This window comes from Capra hircus, chromosome 27 (assembly GCF_001704415.2).
Source record: "Capra hircus breed San Clemente chromosome 27, ASM170441v1, whole genome shotgun sequence".
In the NCBI taxonomy this organism is placed as follows: Eukaryota; Metazoa; Chordata; class Mammalia; order Artiodactyla; family Bovidae; genus Capra; species Capra hircus.
This window is the reverse complement of record NC_030834.1, coordinates 37741560-37767219: the sequence shown is the minus strand read 5'-3', so window position 1 is coordinate 37767219 and position 25660 is coordinate 37741560. Positions and strand designations below refer to the sequence as shown.

Genomic DNA, 25660 nt, shown 5'->3' with positions numbered 1-25660 from the left:
CAGGTTTCATCCTGGCATTTAGATTTTCCTCACTTTGAAAGAACACATAACTTTCTCATTTTGCATAAGAACGATCTTCCTTGGGGGGAAAATGTACTCCTTATCTACCACATACACCAAAAAATATTTTCTACCTTTGTTCAATTTTACATATACCTACAGAGTCACCTAGATTTTTAAAATAAGTTATTCCACAAATTGAAAAATAAAGAAAAGCAGATACGAGCTTTCTATTCTAAGCATTCTTTAAAAAAAATACATTCTCTAATTATGTGGTAGTATATTTTGATTACAAAAATTTAAGTTACTTTAGAGATATTTGGGGCTCTAAAAGTGCATGCTTGCCTGATGATTTTCAAACCAGAAATAATCAAGACTTTAAGAAACTGAAATGTCACCTTGAAGCCCACCATAAGAATTGCTTTTGTTGTGCAAAATAGCAGTCCAATAGAATGTAAATTGCTTTACAACCTTTCAAGTCTATGGTTAAAATGATTGTTTCTCACTTAATTTCAAATTTCAATTTCTTCTAAGAAATATAGATGGATGTACTTGGCTGCATACATACAACATTTGTTCATTCATGTTCCTGTCCTTTTGCAATCAATTTCTTACAAATTGAGCAAAGTGACAAAAATTCCATCAGGAAAACCCATGCCGTAAATCTTAGTGTTTTCCACAGTGTGCTTTACTTTATAACGAATTAGCTAATCTCAGTCAAATAAAAACTGTGAAAAACAAACAAAACCTTCAAATCTTCTCCTGTAACAATCATTTTACATATTCCTAAAGATTTGATTTAAAAAATCATGAAAACTCGGGTATATTAAGGACAACTGAAGTGCAATCAGCAGTTGAACCCTGTAAAAGTATGGCTTGGCAAGTGAAACGTTAAAAGTTTAAAAATATTTATGATTAAGAAAACATCTACCTTAGAGTATGTTCCCATTAGGTTATTTTGCAACCATACCTCGATTTGATTAAACCCATAAAAGGAATTTTATTTTATTTTATTTTTTTTTCTGAGGCCAGGAAGTGACTTAAATATTTTCCATGATGAGAAGCTGGCAAAACAGTCACTTTGAGTCGGTCCCTAGAGGAGGAAACCTGGGGTGTTTTCTTGGGTTGTGGATGAAAGATAAAGTCGGCGTGAAACCAGAGCGCAGGCCGGACACATACCTCGTCCTTGGGTTACTCCGTAAAACTCGGCCGCTATCCGAGCCGCTTCCTTGCGGTTGCCTTTCACTATGTAGAAGTGGCTGAGGATGGCCAGGCTGATTTTCACAAAGAGCTTGAAGCAGAAAAGGGAGAGGATGGTGAAGTAGACATTGGAGAGCTGCTGGGCGAACGGCCGGTTTTCCTCCACCACCGACATCGCTGCGCAGGCTGGGCCGCCGGGCCGGGTCAGATCCAAGTCCTGAATGTGCTTGGCTCCGGTCCGGGATGCTCCTGAACAGCTGGTCCTGAGGAAAGAAAATATCAGCTGGTGGCGATGCCTCCAGCTCAAAATATTTATACTGTCCATAAAAGTGCCTCGCACACGCCTATTGGTCTGACAATATTCCGGGGGAGCGGCGGCAACACGTGCCGGGTTCTGAGACGCCTGACTTTCCGAGCTGGGTATAAGATGACCCCCCATCTCCCTGCTCTGAGTTTCAAAATCCAGGTATTGACGTTAATGTACAGAGTGTTTCCTTTTTGTTGTCTGTTGTTTAGTCGCTCAGTCATGTCGGACTTTTTGCAACTCCATGGGTTGTAGCCCGCCAGGCTCCTCTGTCCATGGGATTCTCCAGGCAAGAATATTCCAGTGGGTGGCCATTCCCTTCTCAGGGAGATCTTCCTGACCCAGGGATCGAACCCACCTGCTTTATCAACTGAGCTAGCCAGGCAGCTTAGTTTTAGGGGAGCAAATAATTGTCCTGAGAGCTTTGAAGGCTTTGGGTAAGGGGTTCCTGGTGTGAATGTAAGCGAAACACATGATATCAAGGTAAAATGAAGTCCATCACTTTAAACCTTTGAAATGGTCCTATTTGTAGACTGTGAGCTAAATTATCGAATAGTTAATGACCGCTCATCAAATTAGCCAATTATATGGCTTCCGTCATTGTCAGGAAAAAAAAAAATGTCTAAGTGGATAGACTGGAAAGCGACGGGGTCATAACTTTAGGCTATTTATTCATCCACTGAACACGCTTCAAGCACCTGCTACGTGTCGAGCATTTAGCTGGATGCTGGAGAGGCAGAGAATGTCACAGCCACAAAGAACTCAGAGTCTAGAGGAGGAAAGAGAAATGAGATAAAATACAAGTGAGGACAGGGCAGCATAAAGAGGAAGGGTCTGGTCCTGGCAGGAAAGAGTTCAAAGGCTTCCTAGAGGAGGCACTGTATCCAGAAAGTTTCAAACGGAAGTGCTTCATCTTTACTCTCGCAAACCAAGCAAAAATATATTTTTTTAGGCTGACAATCTTTGTTGCTGCTGCTGCTGCTGCCAAGTCGCTTCAGTTGTGTCCAACTCTGTGCGACCTCACAGACGGCAGCCCACCAGGCTCCCCATCTCTGGGATTCTCCGGGCAAGAACACTGGAGTGGGTTGGCATTTCCTTCTCCAATGCATGAAAGTGAAAAGTGAAAGTGAAGTCGCTCAGTTGTGTCCGACTCTTAGCGACCCCATGAACTGCAGCCTACCAGGCTCCTCCACCCATGGGATTTTCCAGGCAAGAGTACTGGAGTGGGGTGCCATTGCCTTCTCCGCACAATCTTTGTTAGTTCAGTTCAATTCAGTTACTCAGTCGTATCCGACTCTTGGCGACCCCATGAACAGCAGCACACCAGGCCTCCCTGTCCATCACCAACTCCCAGAGTCTACCCAAACCCATGTCCATTGAGTCTGTGATGCCATCCAGCCATCTCATCCTCTGCCGTCCCCTTCTCCTCCTGCCCCTATCTTTCCCAGCATCAGGGTCTTTTCAAATGAGTCAGCTCTTCGCATCAGGTGGCTAAAGTATTGGAGTTTCAGCTTCAACATCAGTTAAACCCTATCTTATTTAGTTTAGAAATAAAATGCCACTATTTATAAGGGAATCCTTAAGCAAGCTATATTTTTAAAAGCAAAATAGAGTAAATTATTAAGAACAGTAATTTAGAGTGGCAGTATTTCGGCATTTAAGTAAAAAATAATATGCCGAGATACAAAATGACATATCATGCAGGGAGTTTATTTATACATTTATATGACCTGGCTTGAAGCCTGTTCGTTGTTGTATTGCTTCCTGATTCTTCTGAGACATTCCAAAATCACAAATAATAACAAAGACATAAGAGAACAGAAGTGGCTCATTTTGGAATAAAGAAGTGTGTCAATGACGGGTCGTGCTGGGCAGTGTCGCAGGCTTTTTTATGCTGCGTGTCTTATCCGGTTGCACTGACGTACACAAAACATCCCTAAGACAAAGGAGGTGTAGCTGTAAAATAAATGTGCCAACAAAGCAGGCTTCTCCTTTCCCCAGGGACTGAGTGGTTCCCAGAAAAGTAAATTAGGTCAATGTATTAGAGAGCCGCCACAGCCCTCTTTATGGGAAAGCCCCCTGGTCTTGTTTTCAGAGGCAGAGAACTAGACTAAGTGGCTGTTCATGGGCCCCTGTGGCGCGTTCCACATGTGCTTTGGGAAGCGATGAAAATGAACTGCAGACTCTTGACGGTGGAGTAACTGACTGTGAGACTGTGGAGGCTGACCCTCCCGCTAGTCTTCCCCCTGGCACGGGGAGGCATGCCCGGGGACAGCTGGGCCATCACAGCGCTCTGAGTCACCTGCACCCACTTCCGTGCTGTGGAATCAGAAATAAAACCCACCTGAGTCACGCCTCAGCGTCTTCTCAGGTTTCACTCCTTCCTGTCTACCAGTAAGTACTATTATAAATAATTATCTCCACATCAGCTCATCAGGGGACTGGATTCTTTGGGGCTGAGGAGCACTTTTATTTCAATAAGGCTGCTATCATTGGAACATTCAGTTTAACTCCCTACAGTTTTTACTAGTAGGAAAATACTAACTCTCCAATATCTAGGACTTATGTCAAGATGTCATGCTTCATTTTAATGAATTCCTTGATTTCCCACCTTTCTTTTGTTAGTATAAACTCTCCTTCGGCAACTTTTACCGTCTCTATTTCTATTAATCACTAAATAGAAATTAAGGCTAAATAGAAAAGCTCATAGTATGGGAACTCATCAAATATAAACTAGATGCTGTATTTTTTACATTATAGCTCCTTCCAAGCAACACCATAAGTTATTGATACTTTATTAGTATCTAAAGGACACATGAAAAATATTGTGTATTTTCCTGGCACTCATGTTTTCTTAAAAGAACAACATATTGATTACTAATTTACGTGATTTATTGAGATAAATACTTTTATCACTTACCATGTTCAGAGGATGTGGTGGAGTGAGGCAGGTGATTAGCTAGCATATCCTAACCCATCTAATCATGTCGGTTTTGATCAATCAAACTGAAACTGAGCTCAACAATTCTGTTACTAGAATGGGAGGAGAGTTAAAACACAGGGAGAAATCCTTTATTGAGAGTTTACTATCAGCCACATGTTTTATGCAAACCTCCTCATTTACGATCTTATTCTATCCCAGAGGAGTATCTATTATGGTCATTTACATTTGAAAAGATGAAGAAAGCGGAGTTCTGGGAGCTTTGGTGACCTATAAAACGTCCATCTGAGCAACAGCACTATTTGAACCCAGTTATGACTCTAAAATAGGTGCTCAAGTTACTGCCCGTATTTTCTATTTTTAAGCACTTACTGTGGGAACAAGCAAGTACGATTTGTGCATATGGAGAGTGAGACAGAGTCACACAGAAGCGCACACACAGCAGAGAGGTCAGACAAAGACTGCATTTAATCAGGTACCTAAATTAGCGTCTAAATCAGGGGGTGAGCCAGCCAGGCTCTGATGACTCCATGAGATGGAATCTCTGTGTGCTTGATACCTGGGAGCCAAGGAAAAGGGGATTGTTTGGTGGCTGGGCTAATACTTCTGGATTGTTCAAGGCTGGTGAGCAGCTCCCACTGAAACAGCAGAGAGGAAGCAGATAGGGGGGCAGAGAATAGGGCAGTCGAGAGGCAGTACACTGAAAACCACGCCGAGTGCTCAAAACAGGGTCAAATGACTGAGGAAAAGCAAAGAGAATGAGGACCAAGGAAAGGACAGAGGGCATCACTGGTGAGCTTCAGCTCGCTATTCGGTAGGTTAATGGAGGAGGACTTTAGGACATCCGAGACCTGGGGTGATCCTCAGAGCATCTTTCAAACAAAAAACAAAGAAAACAAAGGCCCCTGGGCTTCCTCTTTCAGGCACCTTTCTGGGTATGATCTCTGCTCCCTCCACCACACAGGTGTCAGAGATAAGACCACTCCCTGGGACCCTGACCTTTCCTCTTTCAAGTCTCTCTTTCAGCTTCCTTTAGCATCCTGAGTACTACATGCATGAGTTGACACTGTGTGTGTGAGATGTATTTTCAAGACTTAATTTCATGTCATTCAAATGTCAGCTATCATAATAAGTTTCAAATATGGCCAGATTAGTCTATAAATTTCCAGAGATAATGAGGCTAAATCGTTTTGACTTAACTACAGCATTGATTCAAATTGTTATACTAAACATGTCAAGAGGATGTAATAAAAATTGCCTGTTTCTAGTGCTATCCAGTTGTTAAATCTTAGCATAAATATTTTTTATGTAGCGGAAATAGAGTGACCCTATTGAAATCATGATTTCCTTGTTTTCTTTTTTAAAGAAATATGATCCTCTTCTCTGGTAGAAATCTTAAGGCTCTAGTTGACTTTTTATTCATTAATATATTATTTTTATGTGAATATTAATAACTACTTCAACCGGTTGTCAGGACTATAATATACATTACTGTTTAAAAGTATTTGGAACAGTGTCTAGCACATACTAAGTGGTGCTTTATAAAAATCTGTTGAATAAATTAATTAAAAAAAAACAAAAATATGGCAACTGAAACAAACTGATGAAGATGAGGTTGGAAGGTGTAGCTTGGTGTGTAATGAGGTGTAAGAATATCCAATAACATACAGATGCCCTAAATTTCAATATAAATGCCCTATCATTTTCCATGTGAAATAAAATGCAAAAGATATGAATGAGTCCTAAAAAAGTGTTCAAAATAGATATATTCATAGGAATCAAAACTGGAAATAATCCAAGTGCCCATCAATAGGAAGTGGATAAACAAACTGGGATATTTATAAAACACAATACAGTTGAACAATAAAAGGATTAAGCTACTGATATGTGCAAAACATAGAAGATTCTCAAAAACTTCTGCTGAGCAAAAGAGTACATATTGTATGATTTCTTTTATATGAAGTTCAACATTATAAATATCATATAACAATATAAATATATGGTGATATGAATTAAAAGGCTGATTTCCAGGGATAGGGTTGAGGATTGACTGGAGAGGGCAATGAGGTATCTTTCCAGGAAGATAGGAATGTTATCTGTCTTTATTTGGGTGATGGTAACATGTGAGGGCAAAAGGAGAAGAGGGCGACAGAGGATGAGCTGGTTGGACAGCATCACTGACTCAATGGACATGAGTTTGAGCAAACTCCAGGACATAGTGAAGGACTGGGAAGCCTGGCGTGTTACAATTCATGGGGTCCCAAAGAGTCAGACACGACTTAGTGACTGAACAACAACAACAACAACATGGAGTATATATTTTAAAATAATCTTATCAAGTGTACACTTAAATCTGTGCATTTTACTGTAAGTGAATGACACTGCAATAAAATAAAAATTGACAAAATAAGTGTTGGCTTTTGGTAATGGCAGGCTAGTTAATTCTCCCAGTGGAGACAACAAAAATTTCTGGGTGAAATATTGAAACCACATTCCTAGTAATATCCACGAAGTATGAAGAAAGTGAGAAGTCACTGGCCCAAGAATGTAGGACAAGAGGAAAATCCAGAGAGGGATTTCAGGCCACGCTTGCCCCAGGGACCAGAAGAGATGGCAGAGAGATTAAGCAGTCCTCCTAAGAGTCCCTGGGGGAAGGACACATAAACTGTGATGTAGCTAGTCTGCCAAGATTGAGGCCCATGGTACAGGGCTCACGCTTACAGCTGATGTCCAGAAGAGGCAAAAGAGGAGTGAACCAGAGGTACACCAGCTACTTTCAAAGACTACAATCTACACGGTCTAGAAAATTTCTATCCTGGAGATTGGCTTAAGGTGATTCAAGATTGCTAGCACCCATAGGCATCTGTCAGAAAGAAACAATGAAAAGCATGCTCTCTGGAGGAAGATAACATCACAGGCCTTAAATTACTTCTATACATTTTTTTAAAGATATATGTAGCATGCATTCAAAAATAAGGAAACACACAAAAAGATGTATCAATATGAATCAGAACCAGCACATACGAAATGACAGAAAGAAGCCCATTAGTATTGGGCACAGTGAAGTTTCCAGAAATCTAAGGCGTGTCGCGTTTTTTTTACTAAGCTTATGGAGACGGAAGCCGATGTAGTCCCTCCACCAGGAGCGGGGGTGGGGGCATGCCCAAGGCCATGCAGCCCGCCTCTCAGGAGACAGAACACGGGGGTAACGTCCAATGCAGTGCTGGCCTCTGCCCCGAAGCTGGGCTCCTTCCCTTTGCCAGTCTGTGGTGGCGGATGTGCTACTATGTCCCGTGCCATGATGGATGCAGGCAGCAATGATGCCAATCGGCTGGCGCAGACAGCAGCTTGCTTTGGTCTCACCGGGATGAGCCCTTTCCCTGGGCATCCAACAAGGGACCCAGATGGTTCAGGTGGTACCGCGGTTTGCTATCATCGTGTGTGGCCTCCAAGAGGAGGGTCTTCCGTTTGTGAGCTTGCAGTTTTCCAAGTGGAGACCGAACAGCTAGGCCATTGGCGACAGCCCTAGAATCAATAAAAAGCTAACGAGGCTCACCGAGGGGCTGGAACTGTGAGAATGGAAGGGGATTCCACCGACCAGGCGGGGAGACCGCGTCCAGATCTGCATCGCGGGCACTGAGGCTGAACAGCTGCCGCGGCGCAAGGACACCATCTGGTTTCAGCTTGGCCAAACAGGCAGTGAACCAGGCCCCGGCTTTCTGTTCGTGAGGAAAACAAACAGCAGCTGTGCACACCCCCGGCTCTCACAGACACGGTGCTGAGAAACGACTCCCTACCTCCCCCAAAGTACGGACGCTTTCCTTTATATGAAGTTCACACAAAGGCTTCCCAGGTGGTGCTAGTGATGAAGAATCCCCCATCAGTGCAGGAGACATAGGAGACGGGGGTCCATCCCCGGGTCAGGAAGAGCCCCTGGAGGAGGGCATGGCAACCCACTCCAGTATTGTTGCCTTGGACAGAGGGGCCTGGCGGGCTGCAGTCCATGGAGTCAGACATGACTGAACGACTGAGCATGCACACACCAGAATAATCTCACAATATGCAAGATAATCCTAATAGTTTAATATATAATAAATAATTATATGTATGTGCTATTAAATCCCCTCAGAGGAAGGCATGGCAACCTATTCCAGTGTTCTTGCCTGGAGAACCCCATGGACAGAGGACCCTGGAGGGCTACAGTCCATGAGGTCACAAGGAGTCAGACCTAACTGATGCCACTTAACACAAACATCATACAAAGGCAGGTCTGAACCACTGTTTTTAGGGACACATACTTAGGTGGTACGGAGAAGGCAATGGCAACCCACTCCAGTACTCTTGCCTGGAAAATCCTATGGGCAGAGAAGCCTGATGGGCTGCAGTCCAGGGGGTCGGGAAGAGTCGGACACGACTGAGTGACTTCACTTTTACTTTTCACTTTCATGCACTGGAGAAGGAAATGGCAACCCACTCCAGTGTTCTTGCCTGGAGAACCCCTGGGACGGGGGAACCTGGTGGGCTGCCATCCTTGGGATCGCACAGAGTCGGACACAACTGAAGCGACTTAGCAGCAGCAGCAACTTAGGTGGTGAAATGAAATGAAGAACAGCAAGGCCGTGTTTACCAGGTTAGCGGTTATTTTTGAGCTGCAGGAGGTGTGACAAAGAATGTGTATGTGGCAGGGGACAACATCCTGTGTCTTGAACTTGGGTTACCACTTTATGTATTTGTTTTGTGTATTTTTCACTATTGAATTTCACAAATTTTAAAAAGGGCCTAAGTCCCTTAGCATGTTAGTGTGTAAAGGAGTTGGAATCTACAGTTAAAATCACTTGCTCATGTGAGTTACCAGTTCAAAGTTAAAAAAAAAAACAACAAAAAACTCAAGCTAAATTGCGATCCCGATCCAGACATGATTCTACCAATTTCTTATTCAGCTCAGAAGAGTTCTCACTCAGGAACAGGGTAGAGGTGGTGTTCCTGCACCTTCTCCAGCCAGGATTCTTACCTGAATGACAGTCAGGGCAGAAGAGCCCTACCAGCTCAAGGCCAGGCCTCCAGAGTTCCTCGCTTATCAAACAGTTCAAACAGATACTAGGTCGGAAAGGATTGTCCACAGCCCTAGCTCTCTACCCAACAAATGCAGAAAACAAAACCAGTCCTTGCTGCTGGCAGTTATCCCAGGAAAAACTAGATCCCTGAAACGTGGTATTATTGCCAAAACCATGGTAGAAACTCAATGGTATGTGAGTGTACTAGCTGAGGGAAAAAAAGAAAAATCTGGATTTATTGACCAGATTGCCTACAAAAGGACGAGAACTGTAAAACATCTACATACTGGGCGATTAGAAGCGATTTCTCAGCAAGAGCTGAATTCGGGTACTGTGTAAATTACTAGGTCTTGGGAGGAAACGCCCACCTAGACACACTCTCCTCTCTCACAGTGACATTTATGACACTGAAATCTTTTTGCAGAGATTTTGAGCCTGCAACGGAGAAGGTTCCAGTCCTCGGACCTTGTTTGGGGTACTGTGCCGGCCACAGGTAGTACTTTGCATTTCCCCTGGAGCCTCGCATGTGGGCACTCGGGGCTCCGTGCAGGAGCTCCACTTGGCTGCTGGCCCCTGGGTTTCTTCTGAGCAGACCCTCCTTGTGCCCCAGAGGCTGCTGCCACTGTCTTTTCTGGTGGAACTGCTTGGTTTTAAGACACTTGTGTCCCGGAGACAGTTTCCATCAAGTTCTCCACACCTGTTCCAACTGGAAAATCACCCTCAACAGAGTGCTGAACTGAAAGCTACTTTTGGAGATTTTTTAATGCCTGTTCCTCGAGGGACCTTGGGAGGCAATTATGAATCCAGATGCTTTGTTTCCCTGGGAACTCTAGAATCCCAGTCTGGGTCACGTGCGTTTGATCAGCAGCTTGCTTCCAGTCTTCTGTCCCTTTGAAGCTTATCTGTTCAATCTATGAGTGTTTTTATATTCGATCCCATGGATAAGTCAGATGAATTCAAGGATGTTGTTCCTCAGCCCAGCTTGCACCTACATGCAGATTGCTGAGCTGTGCTCAGGTGTGTCTGACTCTTTGCAATCCCATGGACTGTAGCCTGCCAGGCTCCTCTGTCCATGGAATTCTCCAGGCAAGAATACTGGAGTGGGTAGCCATTCTCTTCTCTAGGGGATCTTCCCGACCCAGGGGTTGAACCCAGGTCTCCTGCATTGCAGGCAGATTGTTTATTGTCTGAGCCACCAGGGAAGCCCAAACCTATTTCTCTATAACCTGGCAAACACTGTAGAGAGTGGAGCCTCAGTGATGCTAGTGTGATGAGCTGGAATGAGCCTTCCTAATAGCAAAATAGGTGGTAGTCGAGGATTTTGATTTCCCCAGAGCTGATAGAGGGCCAGTGTGCCTGAAGCCAGGCATGAGATGGTGCTGAAGGAGGGAACATGACCCTACTTTTGAGCCACGGATACTGGACACTGTCAAGTACCCGCAGACTCTCGTCTAGAACATCTTCTCCCAGCTGCTGACGGTGACGCCTGCCGACTGCCCTCCCCACACACCTGTGTGCATGCAAGGCTCTGCCTCGAGATACCTTCTCAAAGAAGCCAACTGCCACATCGCAAGTCCATGGGACTTTATTCTAAATTAAATGGAAGGTGATTGAAAAGCTTTCTTAAAAGCAAGGGAGGAGGACTTTAACTGGTGTATACAGAATCACAGAGGACAGGGACAGAATCGGAGGACCGGTGATGGCGCTGCTACATGGGCCAGCTGAGGTGACGCCTGGAACTAGGGTAACGAAGTGAAAACTGAGAAAAGTGGATAAAACGCAAGCCACACTTAGGGATGGAGTCGACAGAAACTTGGTGACTAACTGGGTAGTGAAACAAAGAAGGCATCAAAGAATAACATCTTTGAGATGGCACAGCACAATCCTGGATGTGCAGGGGCAGAAAATTCAGAGCACCAGAATTCCACGTTGATTTGTGAAGCTTTACACAACCGCAGGAAAGAAAGTGCTGAGAAAAGACTCCAGGGCTAAACATCTTGTGAGACAATACGTGGGCTTCATTCCAGAAAATTGTAGCCAGAGAATATGTAATTGGTGTAAATTTTAAAACATGGCCATGGATGATCAGCATTTCCATATTCTAGCACTATATATTACATGGTGTTTTTCTTATTTCCTAATAAATTACTGACAATGAGTTGCCATCTGGCACTTTGTAACTAAGCTAAGCATAAACACTGTAAACTGAATGACAAAAATGTAAGAAAACATGGTTCATTGTGATGTACCAGTTTTAGGCTCAGAGGTCAATCATGGCTTAATATTCCAGAAAATAGATTTTAATGATAAGTCTAACACCACATAATGTCATTGTTGAATAGGGGTTTGTTTTGTTTCGTGGCAAATTATGCTTGCTCAGAGACCAAGAGTGTCTTTGCCAAGAATTTATTTAACACAGGTTCCCTGTGGGGATTATAAAAATTTCATAAGCCAACAGCATACAGGATAATGTCTCTTAATAAACCAATAAAGAAATAACAGACTCAAGCCAATAGTAGATTAATTATACCATCACTCCAGACAAGGGTACCTGGACATTTCTATGAGCTGGTTTTCAGGGAAAAGGCTTGACCAACTAGAGCTAATGGCCAGCTGCCAGCACAAGAATGAAAAGTCCCCTGTTGGTAGAACCTGTGGCTTGGAATGATTGCAGTGGAGTTGATAGGCAAGAAGACAGTCCCTCTTGGGGTCGCTGCTGGTAACAGTTGCCTTCACAGCAGGAGCTAACGCCCAGAGATCTTTGGAGAGCTGTCTAGATCAGCAATGGCCAGCCTTTGCCTGGATGCAACGCTCTCCAGTGTTTGTAACCTAAGTGCCCCCTTGCCCCAGCTGCCTCCCACACGTTCTTAGTGATCAGCCCCCAGGGACCCCTCAGCTGCTGGGCAACTTAGTGCTCAGCACGGACGTGGCTGATGACATCCTGACACACAATTTCACTTTTACATCAAAACACTTCATTGGGAAAAGAATCTAAAAAATGAGTGGGTATATAAAGCAGATTGCTATATGGCAGAAACTAACACAACACTGTAAAGCAACTATACTCCAATAAAAATTATTAAAGAAAAAAACTTTGTTCTTGAAAACCACTTCACTCTTAAAAGCAGCTTCATTTTATCATAAACAAGTAGATTTGAAATCATAACAAACCACTGGAAAACAGTATTAAACAAGGTAAGCATTTGGGTAATGACTGGAGTAAAAGAAAGCAGAAATTAAACAGCACAGATTTTAAAAAACAAAGAAAACCCAGCAGAGATAGAAGGGATCTTTCTTGGGATGTGTCATATGCATGGGACTGGCTGGCTTATCTGACCTTAGACCTGTCCTGCTTCTACCACCAATGACCACTCAGCTACACTGCCTCTGCTATGACTCTCCAGGCTGGTTCACTCACCCTCAAACTTAAACACCCAGGCCTGAAAACCTGGATGTCAGTCTCCTGTTTCCTTATATTGTCAATCAAATCATAGGTTCGTTAGGGTTTATCCGATTGGTGAAATCTGAGTCAGATGTCTGTACCTGGCAGCCAAGTGCTGGGAAAAGTAGTCATTTTTCGGATTCTGCACTGGGAAGGAAGAATGCACACAGCGCAGAACTACTGATATTACCATGTGGAGAAAGCACTGAAAAAAATTTAGGTAAACGTGAATGACAGATGTCCACCATAATTAACATTCCAAAATCCTCACTGGAGTTTAAACTCTATTGATTCTATCCTCAATGTTCTCAGTTTCTGAACTTATTTTTTACTAAATCATGGCCAATGCAAGTAAGAGACATGAGTTTGACCCCATGGTACGTGAAGACTGCCTGGAGAAGGGCACGGCAACCCACTCCAGTATTCTTGCCTGGAGAATCCAATGGACAGAGCAGCTTGGTGGATTACAGTTCATAGGGTTGCAAAGAGTTGGACATGACTGAAGTGACTTAGCAGCAGGACCACTGAAGTAATAAAAAAAAAAATTAAGAACCAAAGAATTCTGGATGCCTGACTTAGAACGTTTCTTATGAATAAAGATTGTTTGAAAACTGACACTAATGTCTTTAGGAATGGATCAGCTGTTAGCCTGCTTTTTGGCAAAGTCAGACATTAAAAAGCATCTCTCTCAGTGGAGCTGTAATTGATTACTTGAGCTCACTGGAGAGGGCTGCTGCTTGAGAGATTTATTTATAGTGCCTCAGATCTACACACTGGATTGATAGTCTAATGAAATGCTTCTTTTATAATTCCAATTATAAACGGGTCTTCAAATAATTTACTCCTAGATGAATCAGAGGCAGTGAGGACATGCATGGGCACCATTCTCAGGAGGCGAGCTCAGAATGTTGGCCTTAGGGTTTTCTGTTTGCTTTACTTTGAGAGTTCATCTCTCTGCACAGGAATTTTCAGAATTAGGCTGACTGGCATTGGTTGTTCTAGTATCCTTCTTCTTCAAAGCAGATTTTTGGTTATCTAATACAGTTTCTGGTAGGAGTCTCTCTTTGTCTCCTTTCAACAGTATCAGCAAATTTCCCTGCTACTGTTCAACTTAAAAAAAAAAAACCAAACAGACAGATTCTCTTCTGTTACCAAACATTCTTGGCTTAGGCAGGAATAAAGCAGTTAAGAACACATCTTCTAAAGACACACACACTAAAAAACTTCTCAATAAAGAAGGAATTAATGGATACTTCTTTGATATCCATATTATACACACAGACATCTCTATATCGTGCAACACAGTAGATGTTCAATAATTCATTGCTTTAATTACTGTGCTGCCTGGAAGATAAAAATTTAGGGCTTAAACTTAGATAAAGATCTCTCTTTAGTTTACAGCTTGTTTGGTTTTCATTACTTGGCCCTACTTCAATTTAGCAGGGGCTTTGTCTTATTAGTCCTGTTCTCTTAGAGCCTGCTGTACCTGGCATACTAGGCATTTAGTAAGAATTTTAACTGTATGGCTGTATGAAAATTGAGTGATTACTGAGTAGTACAAAGAAACAAGGGCTCAACAACAGATCAGGTAAAACAGCAATAGGGTCAGAGTATCATTTTCTGGTCTGCAGGCATCTCAGGTGTTCGCACTGTTAGTTTATGGACTCAAAACTTTTTAAGAAGTTAACTTCAGCGGATTACTGCTCATTGAATCCTATTTTTAAAATTACACACACACACACAAAACAAAAACCCAAAACAAAAACCCACCCTAGCTGCTAACGCAACAAAGGTGTCGGCAGTTTATTTAAGCTCAGGGATTGACAGTCTGAACCCTACGGTCTCTCAGGGCCATTATGTATTGATGGCTTGCTAAATTTACACTATAAATTTATATACTTTATAAAAATATAAACTATCCTTTGTGTGGCATAGCAATTCCACAGCGATCACCTTCTTTAATCCTGAGAGCCCAGTGAAGTCATCCTTTCAGTTATCCGATACATTTTGTGCCCCAGGCCCTCCCCAAAAGCTGATGTTCTAACTTTGATCAGGCTTGACAAAGGGGACGACTGAGCGCTGTAAAGTGCTGCTTTTAAACGCGACCCGTCAGGACACGCACCAAACGATCTTGCCCCGCCGCTGATTTTAAATGCAAAGTAACGGAACGTAAGCACCCAGGAAGCCACAGTTCCACACAAGCTGACGAAGAGGCGGAGAAAGGACGCTGGGCATGCAGACCCGGGCCGGGCCACCGGACGTAACACCAAGTGGGCGGACCTTCCTCGGCGAAACTCCGCCCCTCCTCGTCGCTGATTGGCGGAAGGGCAGGGGGCGGCCCCGCGCGCGGCTCAGGCTCTCGGGCTCTGCGCGCGCCCCGCCCGCTGGTGGGTGTGTCCGGGCAGCGGGGACGCGCGCGCTCGATCGCGTCCAGGACCGGAAAGGAGGCGGGGCCGCGGTGGCGCGCGTCCCCGGAACGCGCGGCACAGGCGGCGCGGATCGTCGGGAGCCGGTCCGCTGCCGGAACGGGGTCCCGGCTGTGCCTGTGCCGCGGTGCGTTCTCGGGGCGTCGGCCGAGATGAACACGGTGCTGTCGCGGGCGAACTCGCTGTTCGCCTTTTCGCTGAGCGTGATGGCGGCGCTCACGTTCGGCTGCTTCATCACCACCGCCTTCAAAGACAGGAGCGTCCCGGTGCGGCTGCACGTCTCGCGGATCATGCTGTGAGTGCGGCCGACGCCGGGGGGCGGGGATGGGCGGGCAGGGCGTCGCGGGGTCGGCCGGGCTGCGGGGCCCCCTCACGAGCAGCCGGCGCCCCCGGGCGGGCGGGTCGACCCCCGGCGCCCCCCGGCGCCGCGCCTTCGCCGCGCCTTCGCGGGCTCGCTCTTCAGTTTTTCTGTGGAGCGTTGCTCGGGTCGGCGTCCGCCCTTCCTTCCGGTTCCTCACTTCCGCGCCCGCGCGCGGCCAATGAGGGAGCCCCACGACAGCGCGGCGCGCCCTCCCCGCACCCCCAACCGGCGCGGGGTCCGCGCCGCTCGACCCCCGAACCCTCACTCCCCGGGGTCTGCTTGTTCCTGCCGCCGCCGAAGGTGCCTGCCGACTGGGCCGGAGGGGTGAGGGTGCCTGAGGAGGACGCCACACCCCTGCGCTGAGCGACGGCGTGCTTTGAATAAACGTTTTTGAAGGGCCAAGACGCTTAATACAGTCTGCAAACATGCCCCCAAGTAGAGTTTAAAACGACATGGTCCTTCCGCTGATGTCCATTAAAAAAATTTTTTTTTTAATGCTGAGATTTATTCTCCGGGACTTCTTCGATTCATAGCTTTTTTTTCTTTTTTTTTTCTTCTCCCTGGTTCTCCTATCCTTCTCTGTGCCATCTTTCAACAAGTGCTTTCTTGTCTTCACCCTTCGTTTTATTTCTTAAGTCGGATACGCGGACCAGCTGGTCATCTGATAGCTATCCCCCCACTATTTTTTTTCTTTCCTGCCTATGTTGATATTTTATAGTAAATGGTTTTTTTTACACGAAGATAGACCCTGGCTGGAACTCCCGAGTCTGTTCTGCTCTGGAAGAGTTTAGAAAAGCCTGGCTCATGGTAAATCCTGAACTGTTAGCTCCTGTGTATCTGGAGCTAGCTTCTTACCTTCCTTGGTCTTCATTTGCTTTTTTCTGAAGTGGAAGTAACACCCAACCCATAGGCATATTGTGAGCATTGAGATGATTGTCAAAAATACATAGTGGACCTGACAGACACATAGTAAGCGCTCAATAAATAGCAATTATTCATTTTGTCTTGGTTTCCTTATAGTCGTCTGTAATTTCTTCTTCCAGATCACTTAACATGAAATCTTTCACATTCTTTGAGCACTTTTTATCTCCCTCTGGGTTTTGTTAGGGATTCTTTTAAGTTAACTGGAAATAGCTGAAGACCTGCATTAATAGTGAATTAGTATGTTTGTTGATACACAAGTTTCTCTGATTTTTACTTGTTTGTGGGGTACAGCTAGACCGTCTTTCACTTATGTAAGGAACTTTGTGAATTTTGTATGCTGTTAAGTTTGAAGGATGGTGAAACTTAACTATTTTTTGCTTCTAGAAAAAATGTAGAAGACTTCACTGGACCTAGAGAAAGAAGTGATTTGGGATTCATTACATTTGATATAACTGCTGATATCCTTTTGAAAAAATATACTTCATTGCTTGTATAATGATATACATATTGTTCAGTGACTTGGGGGGCAATAAATGTTTATCCACTGTTATCAATCAAACCTTGGAAATTTCTGTGCTTGTGTTTTCATCAGTATAATCGTGCTAATGTCCCCTCATTCATACCTTGAGAAAACTTGTTTATAGATTCATGAGTTAAATCTAAAGCTACAAGAGTTTGAGTATGGATTTCAGAAAGAAAATAAAGTTAGATCATTTAGCTTAAAGGAGGAGGAATGTTAACAGTACTCAGCCTACCTAGATGCAGTGTTTCATGTACAGTGCCAAAGAATATGTCAGTATTTTGTGAAAGCAGAGAGAAGCATATGTTAAAAAAAAGTGAATTGCATGTGCTGTGGTTCAGAAGGTCATTATCAGATGATTATTAGTAAAAATGCTAGCATTCTGCCTTACAGTTCTTTTATAAGTACTTACATAGTAAGAGAAATCTTAATGAAAACAATTACTTAAAGTGAAGGTGATTTCAGTATTTTCTCTCTGTTTTGAATTTTGACTCCTTTTTGGCCACTTTAATCTTCTTTTAGGGGCTTAGATTACTATTTTGGCAATATTCTTCCCAGTCACTTCTAGGAAGTCACTTGCCTTTTTAGGACCCCAGGATTAAAATTGAATATGGAGATTGAACTGTCTGAACTCTGTAAAGCAGCTGCCTTCCCGGATTGTGTACCTGGAAAGTTTACCTGACATGCCCCCTTTACTACCTTGGAATTACTTTAAATTTCATTAAAAAAAAAAAAAATTGTGGGGTTTAGAGGTAGACTAGTAATTAATTCTTTAGGCACTTTTTTTTTAAGGAAATAGAATACACCATCAGAAAAGTCCTGTGGCAGACTTCTGCTATTAAGTCTTCATATCTTTTTTTTTTTTTTTTTAATCTAAGCTAGTGAGGGAGTTTGGATCTAGTGTACAAGTAGGAATTTTGTGTATTGGGCAATTACAGTGAAACTTCCTGATATTTCAGCTATTATATTTATATATTCCCAGCTTCATCATTTGTAGTTAAGATTCTCTTAACATGGCTGCTGAAAGTTGAAATTGTACCTGTCCATATAAAGAGATATCCAAGACTTCAGTTGTAAAATAGTGATTCTTAGTGGACACATATCCAAGAGAGGAATGTCATGAACCTGTTCCTCTCAGCATGTAAATGGATATAGTGCCATGACTTACTTAATGTATGATGCTGAATAAAATCCAGACATTAACTCAGCTCGTCTTAGTGCCCCTGCGCTTAGTCGCTCAGTTGTGTGCTACTCTTTGTGCCCCCATGGACTGTCGCCCAGCAGGCCTCTCTGTCCATGGGGTTCTCCAGGCAAGCGGGCTGCCATCCCTCCTCCAGGAGATCTTCCCAACCCAGGTCTCAGTGCCACTAGTGTTGTAATTAGTCCTGGTGAGTGTTTTCACTCTTGTAAATCAAATTGGTATTCATACTCTCACTTTATGAGGCACATCATGGGTTGAGAAATTTTGATCTCTACTGGCATGTGTCCATAAACAACATGTCCTGTTTACTGTACTTGGTTCCGTTCAGTTCAACTTGTACAGTTTACTTAGTTTAGTTACTTGAGCCTATTCTTTTTTGCATAACATGAAGTTGCCTTGTGATCATTGGTTATACTCAGAACTCCAGTGGTGTCATGTATGTTTAAGATACTAGGTCCTCTTTCTTTTAGACTTAGTGGGTTGATTTTACAGAAAACTAAATTTTTATTTCTTGGTTAATTTCTTTTATTAATTGAAGTATCTCAGGTAGTAATGCTTAGAGGAGCAGGGAAGGATGCTCTTAATCTCACTGATATTTTTTGACTTTGGAATGAGCTGGATTTTACACTGTATTATCTTTTATATGTTTGTATTAGTGCACCAGTATGTTTCTGGGCCACCTCTTTTTTATTTTAATTTTAGTATCAATATTGCTATGAATTATCAATTTAAGAATAACTAAAATCTTTTTAGAGTTGTATGCTGCTTTGTGATTTATATACTCCTTAATTTATTTACATCTAGAAAATATATTTGATTGGAATGTTAAGCAGTTGTTTCTGTATTTATCAGCTGAATATTCAACAAAAAATAACGTAAGTACCTGTATGGAGGTATGTTTGTAGCTATTTAAAGCCTCATTCTTTAGGAAAGAATATAAATTTTATATATTTGAAATATCTGACCTGAGTAATTTGGTAAGCCCATGGAGATGGTGACTCTGCTAAGAAAACTATCTCTTTTGTAGCTTCTGTCTTTTTTACAGATGTGTTTTTTCTCCATTTCATGTTCTTAATTTCCCAAACTTGTTTGTGATCTGTCAAAGCAGTGACTTGAAAAGATTGTCTGACCCCTGGGATTTTACCATAGTGAAATTTCTGTTTCTCCTAGGGTCTCGCTCTGAAGAGCACATAAGTCTGAAACCTTGCATTGAGCTTTAAGGGCTCTAAATAATAGGTTTGTCTTAGCAAAAGAGGTGATTTTCCTTAGGGAAATGTCTTTTGTCCTGGAGAAGTTGGCCTCCTGTGTCTATCTGCTTGTCTGCTTTAAGATTTTAACAGTTCCCTCAAAGTGAGATTCATTCATATAAATAAGACTTTATTTACCAATACATCTGCAGTGACCGAGATGCTAATTTCTATTGAATTACCTAATTAATTTTTATTTTAATGCAGGCTCTGAACCAGGTTGTCCTTTGGGACAAGATTGTTCTGAGAGGTGATAATCCGAAGCTGCTGTTAAAAGATATGAAAACAAAGTATTTTTTCTTTGACGACGGAAATGGTCTCAAGTGAGCAACTCTTTGTCATTTTTTACATGCGATGCTACGTGAAGGGGAGAGAAAGACATGATGTGTTTTTAAAGAAAAATGTTACAGGCTAAAAAGAAAAGTTGAGAGAGAATAAAAGTATTTACATAGCTCTGAACTGAAAGATTGAGCAGAAACAGTGCCGTGCAAGCCGGAGTCTTCAGTGCTCGGCTCTCTCGCCTTCTGGGAACTGAATAGTCAGACTAGGAGGGCTTGGGGCTTCTGTCCTCAGGAGTGCAGCGTCCTGGGCTGCTGATCCGGGGGTGGGGACGTTATCCCCAGAGGGCTCCTCTAGGGGTGTCAGAGGAGCTGCCAGGGAACCTGAATGAACTGAGGTTCCTGGTTTTGGTTCACTTAACCTCTCTGAACCTCAGCTTTGTTTTGTGCAAAATGAAGGAATTAGAATGATTGATCTTTTGGGTCCACTTTGGCTCTAGTCTCTGTGGGTCAGCTTTGGAAAGGATTTTAGGGAAGAGCTATTTTAACCAAACCTGTTTTTGCAGATAAAAATTTTCCAGCATTGAGAGATTTTGATCAATTCAGGTTTGCCCATGTGGATAATGATAGAATTAAGTTTCAAATCATTTCACCCTGATTTCTAGCTCAAATGTGTTTATGTTTCCTGTGTTTCACATATTTACATGTTTTGGTTGATGGCTTGCCTAACTGTGATGCTCAAGTAACTTCAGGTGGGTCATTACGGGAAGCCTACAGTGAGAATGGTGGGGTTTTCCAGCATTGTCTGAGATTTCAAAAGACTTGAGAAAATGTGTTTGTAGATTAGAATTCCACTTAGAGCTGGTTAAAACATAAAGTATCTGATACCACAGTGCTTGAATTAAAACATTTTTATTGAACTACAAATGTTTCTGCTGACGTCTGTTTATGATGTCTCGTTACAGGGGAAATAGGAATGTCACTTTAACCCTGTCCTGGAATGTCGTACCAAATGCTGGAATTCTACCTCTCGTGACAGGATCAGGACACGTATCTGTCCCATTTCCAGATACATATGAAATAACGAAGAGTTATTAAATTATTCTGAATTTGAAACAACATATTTTTATACCTAATGAATTGTATCTCGTTTCTCTCTTCCTTGCATCTTCATTTGTTTTGCATTGTTAACTTTTTTTTTTGTATAAGAATGAACATCAGAAGGCATATTTGAAGGGAAAGACTAATGTACTACCTAATTTTCCAAATAAAAACAAACCAAGGCCACCAGAGTGGAGTATTATAAGAGTAAGACAGCCGCATCAGAAGAGTCTGTGAAGTACTTGTATTTGAAGTCTTGCTGTATGTCCATTATTCTGGATGGAATATGAGTGATCATGAAGGATAGTCAATACTTTCAGGTGCCTGTGGAGTTGGGAGAACTCTATTTAAGCCTTGCATTCATGCAGGCTCACATTGGATGTGATTTAGAAGCAGATATTTTCTTTTATCTCTTTTAGGGTATATTTCAATACTGGAAAAATTAATACTAATGAGAAGCCTGGTTTACAAAACAGCCAAACATGATGGAATTTTATTCCATTTGTCTTAGGAATGCCCAAATGCTTGTTTTTCTGACAGGTGACTAGCAGCTTTCTCCACTAAAGACTAAATACCTCTTTGTATGCAGTAAATCATTCTCAAATCATTTTAAAGTCACTTAAGTCTGTGTCTTTCTGTGCTTTCTCTAAAAAAAGCTCCTTGGTATTATGTCTTTGTGTGATTTTTTTTTTTTTAACATTGCCATAGAAAGTTAAATATGTTTGCATGGTTTACTCTCTTGAGTTTGTTCTCCTGAGCATGCCTAGTGCCACAGAGTGGTAATTATTTAAATTTTTTTCTAGGTCCACATTTTAAGAATTATTGGGGGTAATAATCAATATTGTTGGTGTGCTTTTCTATTTACAAGCACTCACATATATTTGACTGTATGTGATTCTCAATAATCTAATGAGGTAGGTAGTGCAAATGTTAGCTCTTTGCAGATAAAGAAAATGACCCAGAAGTTTATTGAATTGCTTCCAGGTTATTACATAGCCAGCAAGGAAGGGCATTGACCCTTGAACTCAGATCTCTCTCTCTGAGCATGTCCTTTCTTCTATACCTCAGATGACAGACTAGTCAAAATTCACTTCTGTAATTTTTAATACAGCTTTTGTTACCCTGGATGCCCTTTCTATTAGTTAGAAGAGTTCCTTTTCTAAATGAAAGTGACTGGTTTTCAAGTTGCCAACAATTTATATAGAGGTAATATGTCACTCATTCTCTGCATAGATTAATTCTTCTCATGTTAAAAGTAAAAGAATCCAAATGTATGTAAAAATAATTTAGAGATTGATTATATGATCATATTTAACCATGGTTTTTGCTATAGTGGACAAATAAACATCCTCAAAGGAAGCAACTGCAGATCAGTCATCCCTAAAAGCTAGACCAAACACTGCAGGAACAGTGTCAGCAGTAACCAAAAAGGGCTAATGTTTTCTAAGCATCGTTTACACCAGTGGCTGACGTTTGTCATGAGAAACACATCTCCATTTACTTACATTGCCTGGAACAGCTTGGCTTGTAAGGGCATGTGTTCTGTGGAGGCCAGAGGTACAGTGTCATGAATACTAGACTGGGTTTGGCTCGCAGCTTTTTCGTTAAACTTTTCAGGGTCTCCATTTCTTTATCTGTAAAATGACGGAGTTGGACTAGTTAACTTAAATAGTGATTCTTTCATAACCATACACATCTGTAAAATTCATTGTATCTCTTTGGCCGATTGAACAGAAAAGCACCTTAGTAATGAGAGGGCAGATGTAATAAGATGACTGAAAGATAATTAACATAATTCATACTGATCTGACTTTATTTCTGTTAGATTTTACACCCAGAAGATTTAACTTTTTGTATAGTTTTTGTACAAATACTAGACACAAACTTAACATCTGTCGGCATCAAAGCTTAAAAGGGTGTGTTCTCCTTGAGGAGGGTGCTCTCAATGGGCCTGCAGCCCAAGGCAGACCTAGGGCCAGCTGTGAGGTTCGGATGCCTCTGGACACCTGGATCTGTGTTTGCTGCACATGAATGTGGAAATTTACTCCAGCTACTGTTCAGTCCAGGCTCACCCCCTTTTTGGAGTTAGGTGAGGAAGGGGAGTAGAAAGGCCCACTAGCACAATAGAGTTTTTGCTTTCATTTGAAAGAGAAACTGCTCAGGACAAGGATGATCCAACACAGGAATACAAAACCTTCCTCAGGAACTCATTTTTGGGTTTGCACAGCTTTGTAAGTCCACTGTAACTGCATGAAAAAGTTGGACCTGTGTTCAGTTGATAACATTGTCTACCTGAGCATCAGTGTTTTCAAAAGTCTTGCATTTCCATAAGACTGGAGGCTTCACACTTTGAATTAGAAACATTTGAGTCCCGGGATCATCCTGGAAAAGATTATTGCAAGACTCTCCTCTAATGTGCTCCCATCCTCCTTTCCTCCTGCAGTTTAAGCTGGACCAGCACATATATCTTGTTTTTCATGCCCAGCGTTTGATTACATTTGGTTTCTTTGTGCCTAAAGGAAGATAACGAGAGACCAGAAATCCTTTATGGTGTAATAGGAAAAGGGGTTAGTTTGAGTTTCTGTTTTTGTAATTATCTTAACAGCTCTGGTGAGTCTGGCCAGCCTAGTGATAGGACTAAGAGAGAGGCTTTAAGGCTATAAGAACTATCTAAACCTTAAAGCTTTGGATCTTTGGGGTACAGGTTAATGGGGCTGTATTTTATAATACTTTGAATTGACATGAGTTTATGGGGGGGAAACCATAAGCTGTGAATTTTGATAGTCAACATCTGTCCATTTCAGAAGCCTCCCTTGCTTTTAGCAGACAGCCTATGTACCTTTTATGTGACTGCCAGTGGTTTAAAAAAATCTGTTTCAAAAAGTTGTCGCATGTTTTGATGCAATTTGGGAAACTGTTTACTTTAAATTCATAAGAAAAACATGTCGATACTGAAGAAACATTTGAGGCTTTTCTTAATTGCAATAAATATTCAACGTTTTTCTAATGAAAATGAATTTTGTTTATGAGTAAAAGGTATGCATTTAAAAGACTTTCAGATGCTTTTTTTTAAATGTGAAGCTGCTGAACTAAAAATGGATGAAACCAAGTCTAGTAAACTTGAGTTTGTTTCTTTTTTCCTTTTCTCTGCCTTTTTCTGGGGCAGGTGTCGGGGAGGGTAGTCACACCTAGCAGATCTCCAGAGACTGCTCCTACCCTAGACTGTAAGCTCTTTGAGGGCAGTCTTGTGGATTTATCTTTGTATTTTCCCCAGCACCTAACACGTGCTTTGCACAAAATAGGCGCCCAATAAATACTGATGATGAACCAAGTCACTGTCTCTCTAATGTGGCCAGACCGTGGGGACTATTTTGCAGGTAAGTGCTCCTTTGTAAAGGCTGCTGATGTCACTCGAGCTCCCAGTGACGTTAGATCTGACCCTTCCTTCCTTTCATACCTTGGACATTGCCCAGGCCAGGCAAGCACTGTGCTCCTGTTGCCAAGACCGGGATTCCCCCGGTGCCAGGCTTCTGATAAGAGCCACGGGACATTAACCGAGAAGACAGAGAACAGTTGAAAGTCACCACACAGACCTGACTTTAAATACTCAAGATGCTGGTTGAGCTCATGAAGAAATGAACGGGTCAGATTAGACAGGTGACTGCATTTGATGGCGTCCAGCCTCCCTCACACTCATGGCTTCTAGGCCCACCCTGCGAGCCCACCGAGCTGTGGGAATCCTATCATTTCCATTTCTCAGTGTTTCCCAGTGAACTCAAGACAACTGCAATGATAGAAATAGTCCCTCAAAAGAAGAGAAAATCGGATTCAGAGGGGAAGTTTTCTTTTTCTTTAAACCAAAGTATATTTTTCTGGGATGATACAAGACGTCAGCTGGGAGTTCTCAGCCCTGCCTTTACGATTTATCCAGGTACAGAGTCAATAAGTAAAACACCAGTCATTATTAATGACAGAAGAAAAACGTCCCCTGGAGGAGGAAATGGCAACCCCTCCAGTATTCTTGCCTGAAGAATCCCATGGAGAGGAGTCTGGTGGGCCATAGTACGTGGGGTCATGGAGATGGACACAACTGAGTGACTAACACTCCAGGGTAAAAGGTGAGTTGCTTTATCTGGTTGGGGTGACTCCAGGAGGCCAGAGAGACCCATTCTAACAAGTCTAAGTCCTGTTGACCAGTTCCCTTCCAGGAAGACTCGTTGGGTGAGAAAAAAATCTCCATAGCAACTTGTGACAGGCCATGGGTCTTGTTCAGTTCAGTTGCTGAGTTGTGTCTGATTCTGCAACCCTATGGATTGCAGCACGCCAATACTCCCTGTCCATCACCAATTTCTGGAGTTTACTCAAACTCATGTCCATTGCATCAGTGATGGCATCCAGCCATCTCATCCTCTGTTGTCCCCTTCTCCTCCTACCCTCAATTTTTCCCAGCATCAGGGTCTTTTCAAATGAGCCAGCTGTTCACATCAGGTGGCCAAAGTATTGGAGTTTCAGCTTCAACATCAGTCCTTCCAATGAACACCCAAGACTGATCTCCTTTAGGATGGACTGGTTGGATCTCCTTGATGTCCGAGGGACTCTCAGGAGTCTTCTCCAACACCACAGTTCAAAAGCATCAATTCTTCAGTGCTCAGCTTTCTTTA

At 42.6% G+C, this 25660-nt stretch overlaps 2 protein-coding genes across 2 annotated transcripts in view; one reads left to right on the top strand and one right to left on the bottom strand.

The window, feature by feature from the left end:
• The window catches only part of ASB5 (ankyrin repeat and SOCS box containing 5), a 40153-nt gene extending 38656 nt beyond the window's left edge, over nt 1-1497 (bottom strand). The window contains exon 1 of the mRNA XM_005698684.3: nt 1180-1497. Within this exon, the coding sequence (XP_005698741.1) occupies nt 1180-1375 (196 nt within the window). The 5' untranslated portion in view covers nt 1376-1497. The remainder of the gene's footprint in view (nt 1-1179) is intronic.
• On the top strand, nt 14199-24326 carry SPCS3 (signal peptidase complex subunit 3). Its single transcript, XM_018041987.1, has 5 exons — nt 14199-15662; nt 17037-17110; nt 19172-19248; nt 19828-19943; nt 20864-24326. Exons 1-5 carry the CDS (start codon nt 15175-15177, stop codon nt 20994-20996), a joined length of 888 nt encoding a protein of 295 aa, XP_017897476.1. The 5' UTR covers nt 14199-15174; the 3' UTR covers nt 20997-24326.

Excerpts from the sequence above, each read along its gene's own strand:
- SPCS3 (XM_018041987.1), top strand. The coding sequence starts at position 15,175 with ATGCAGACCCGGGCCGGGCCACCGGACGTAACACCAAGTGGGCGGACC. Across the intron at positions 15,663-17,036 it reads CACGTCTCGCGGATCATGCT|AAAAAATGTAGAAGACTTCA; the intron begins GTGAGTGCGGCC and ends TTTTGCTTCTAG. Across the intron at positions 19,249-19,827 it reads AATATTCAACAAAAAATAAC|GCTCTGAACCAGGTTGTCCT; the intron begins GTAAGTACCTGT and ends ATTTTAATGCAG.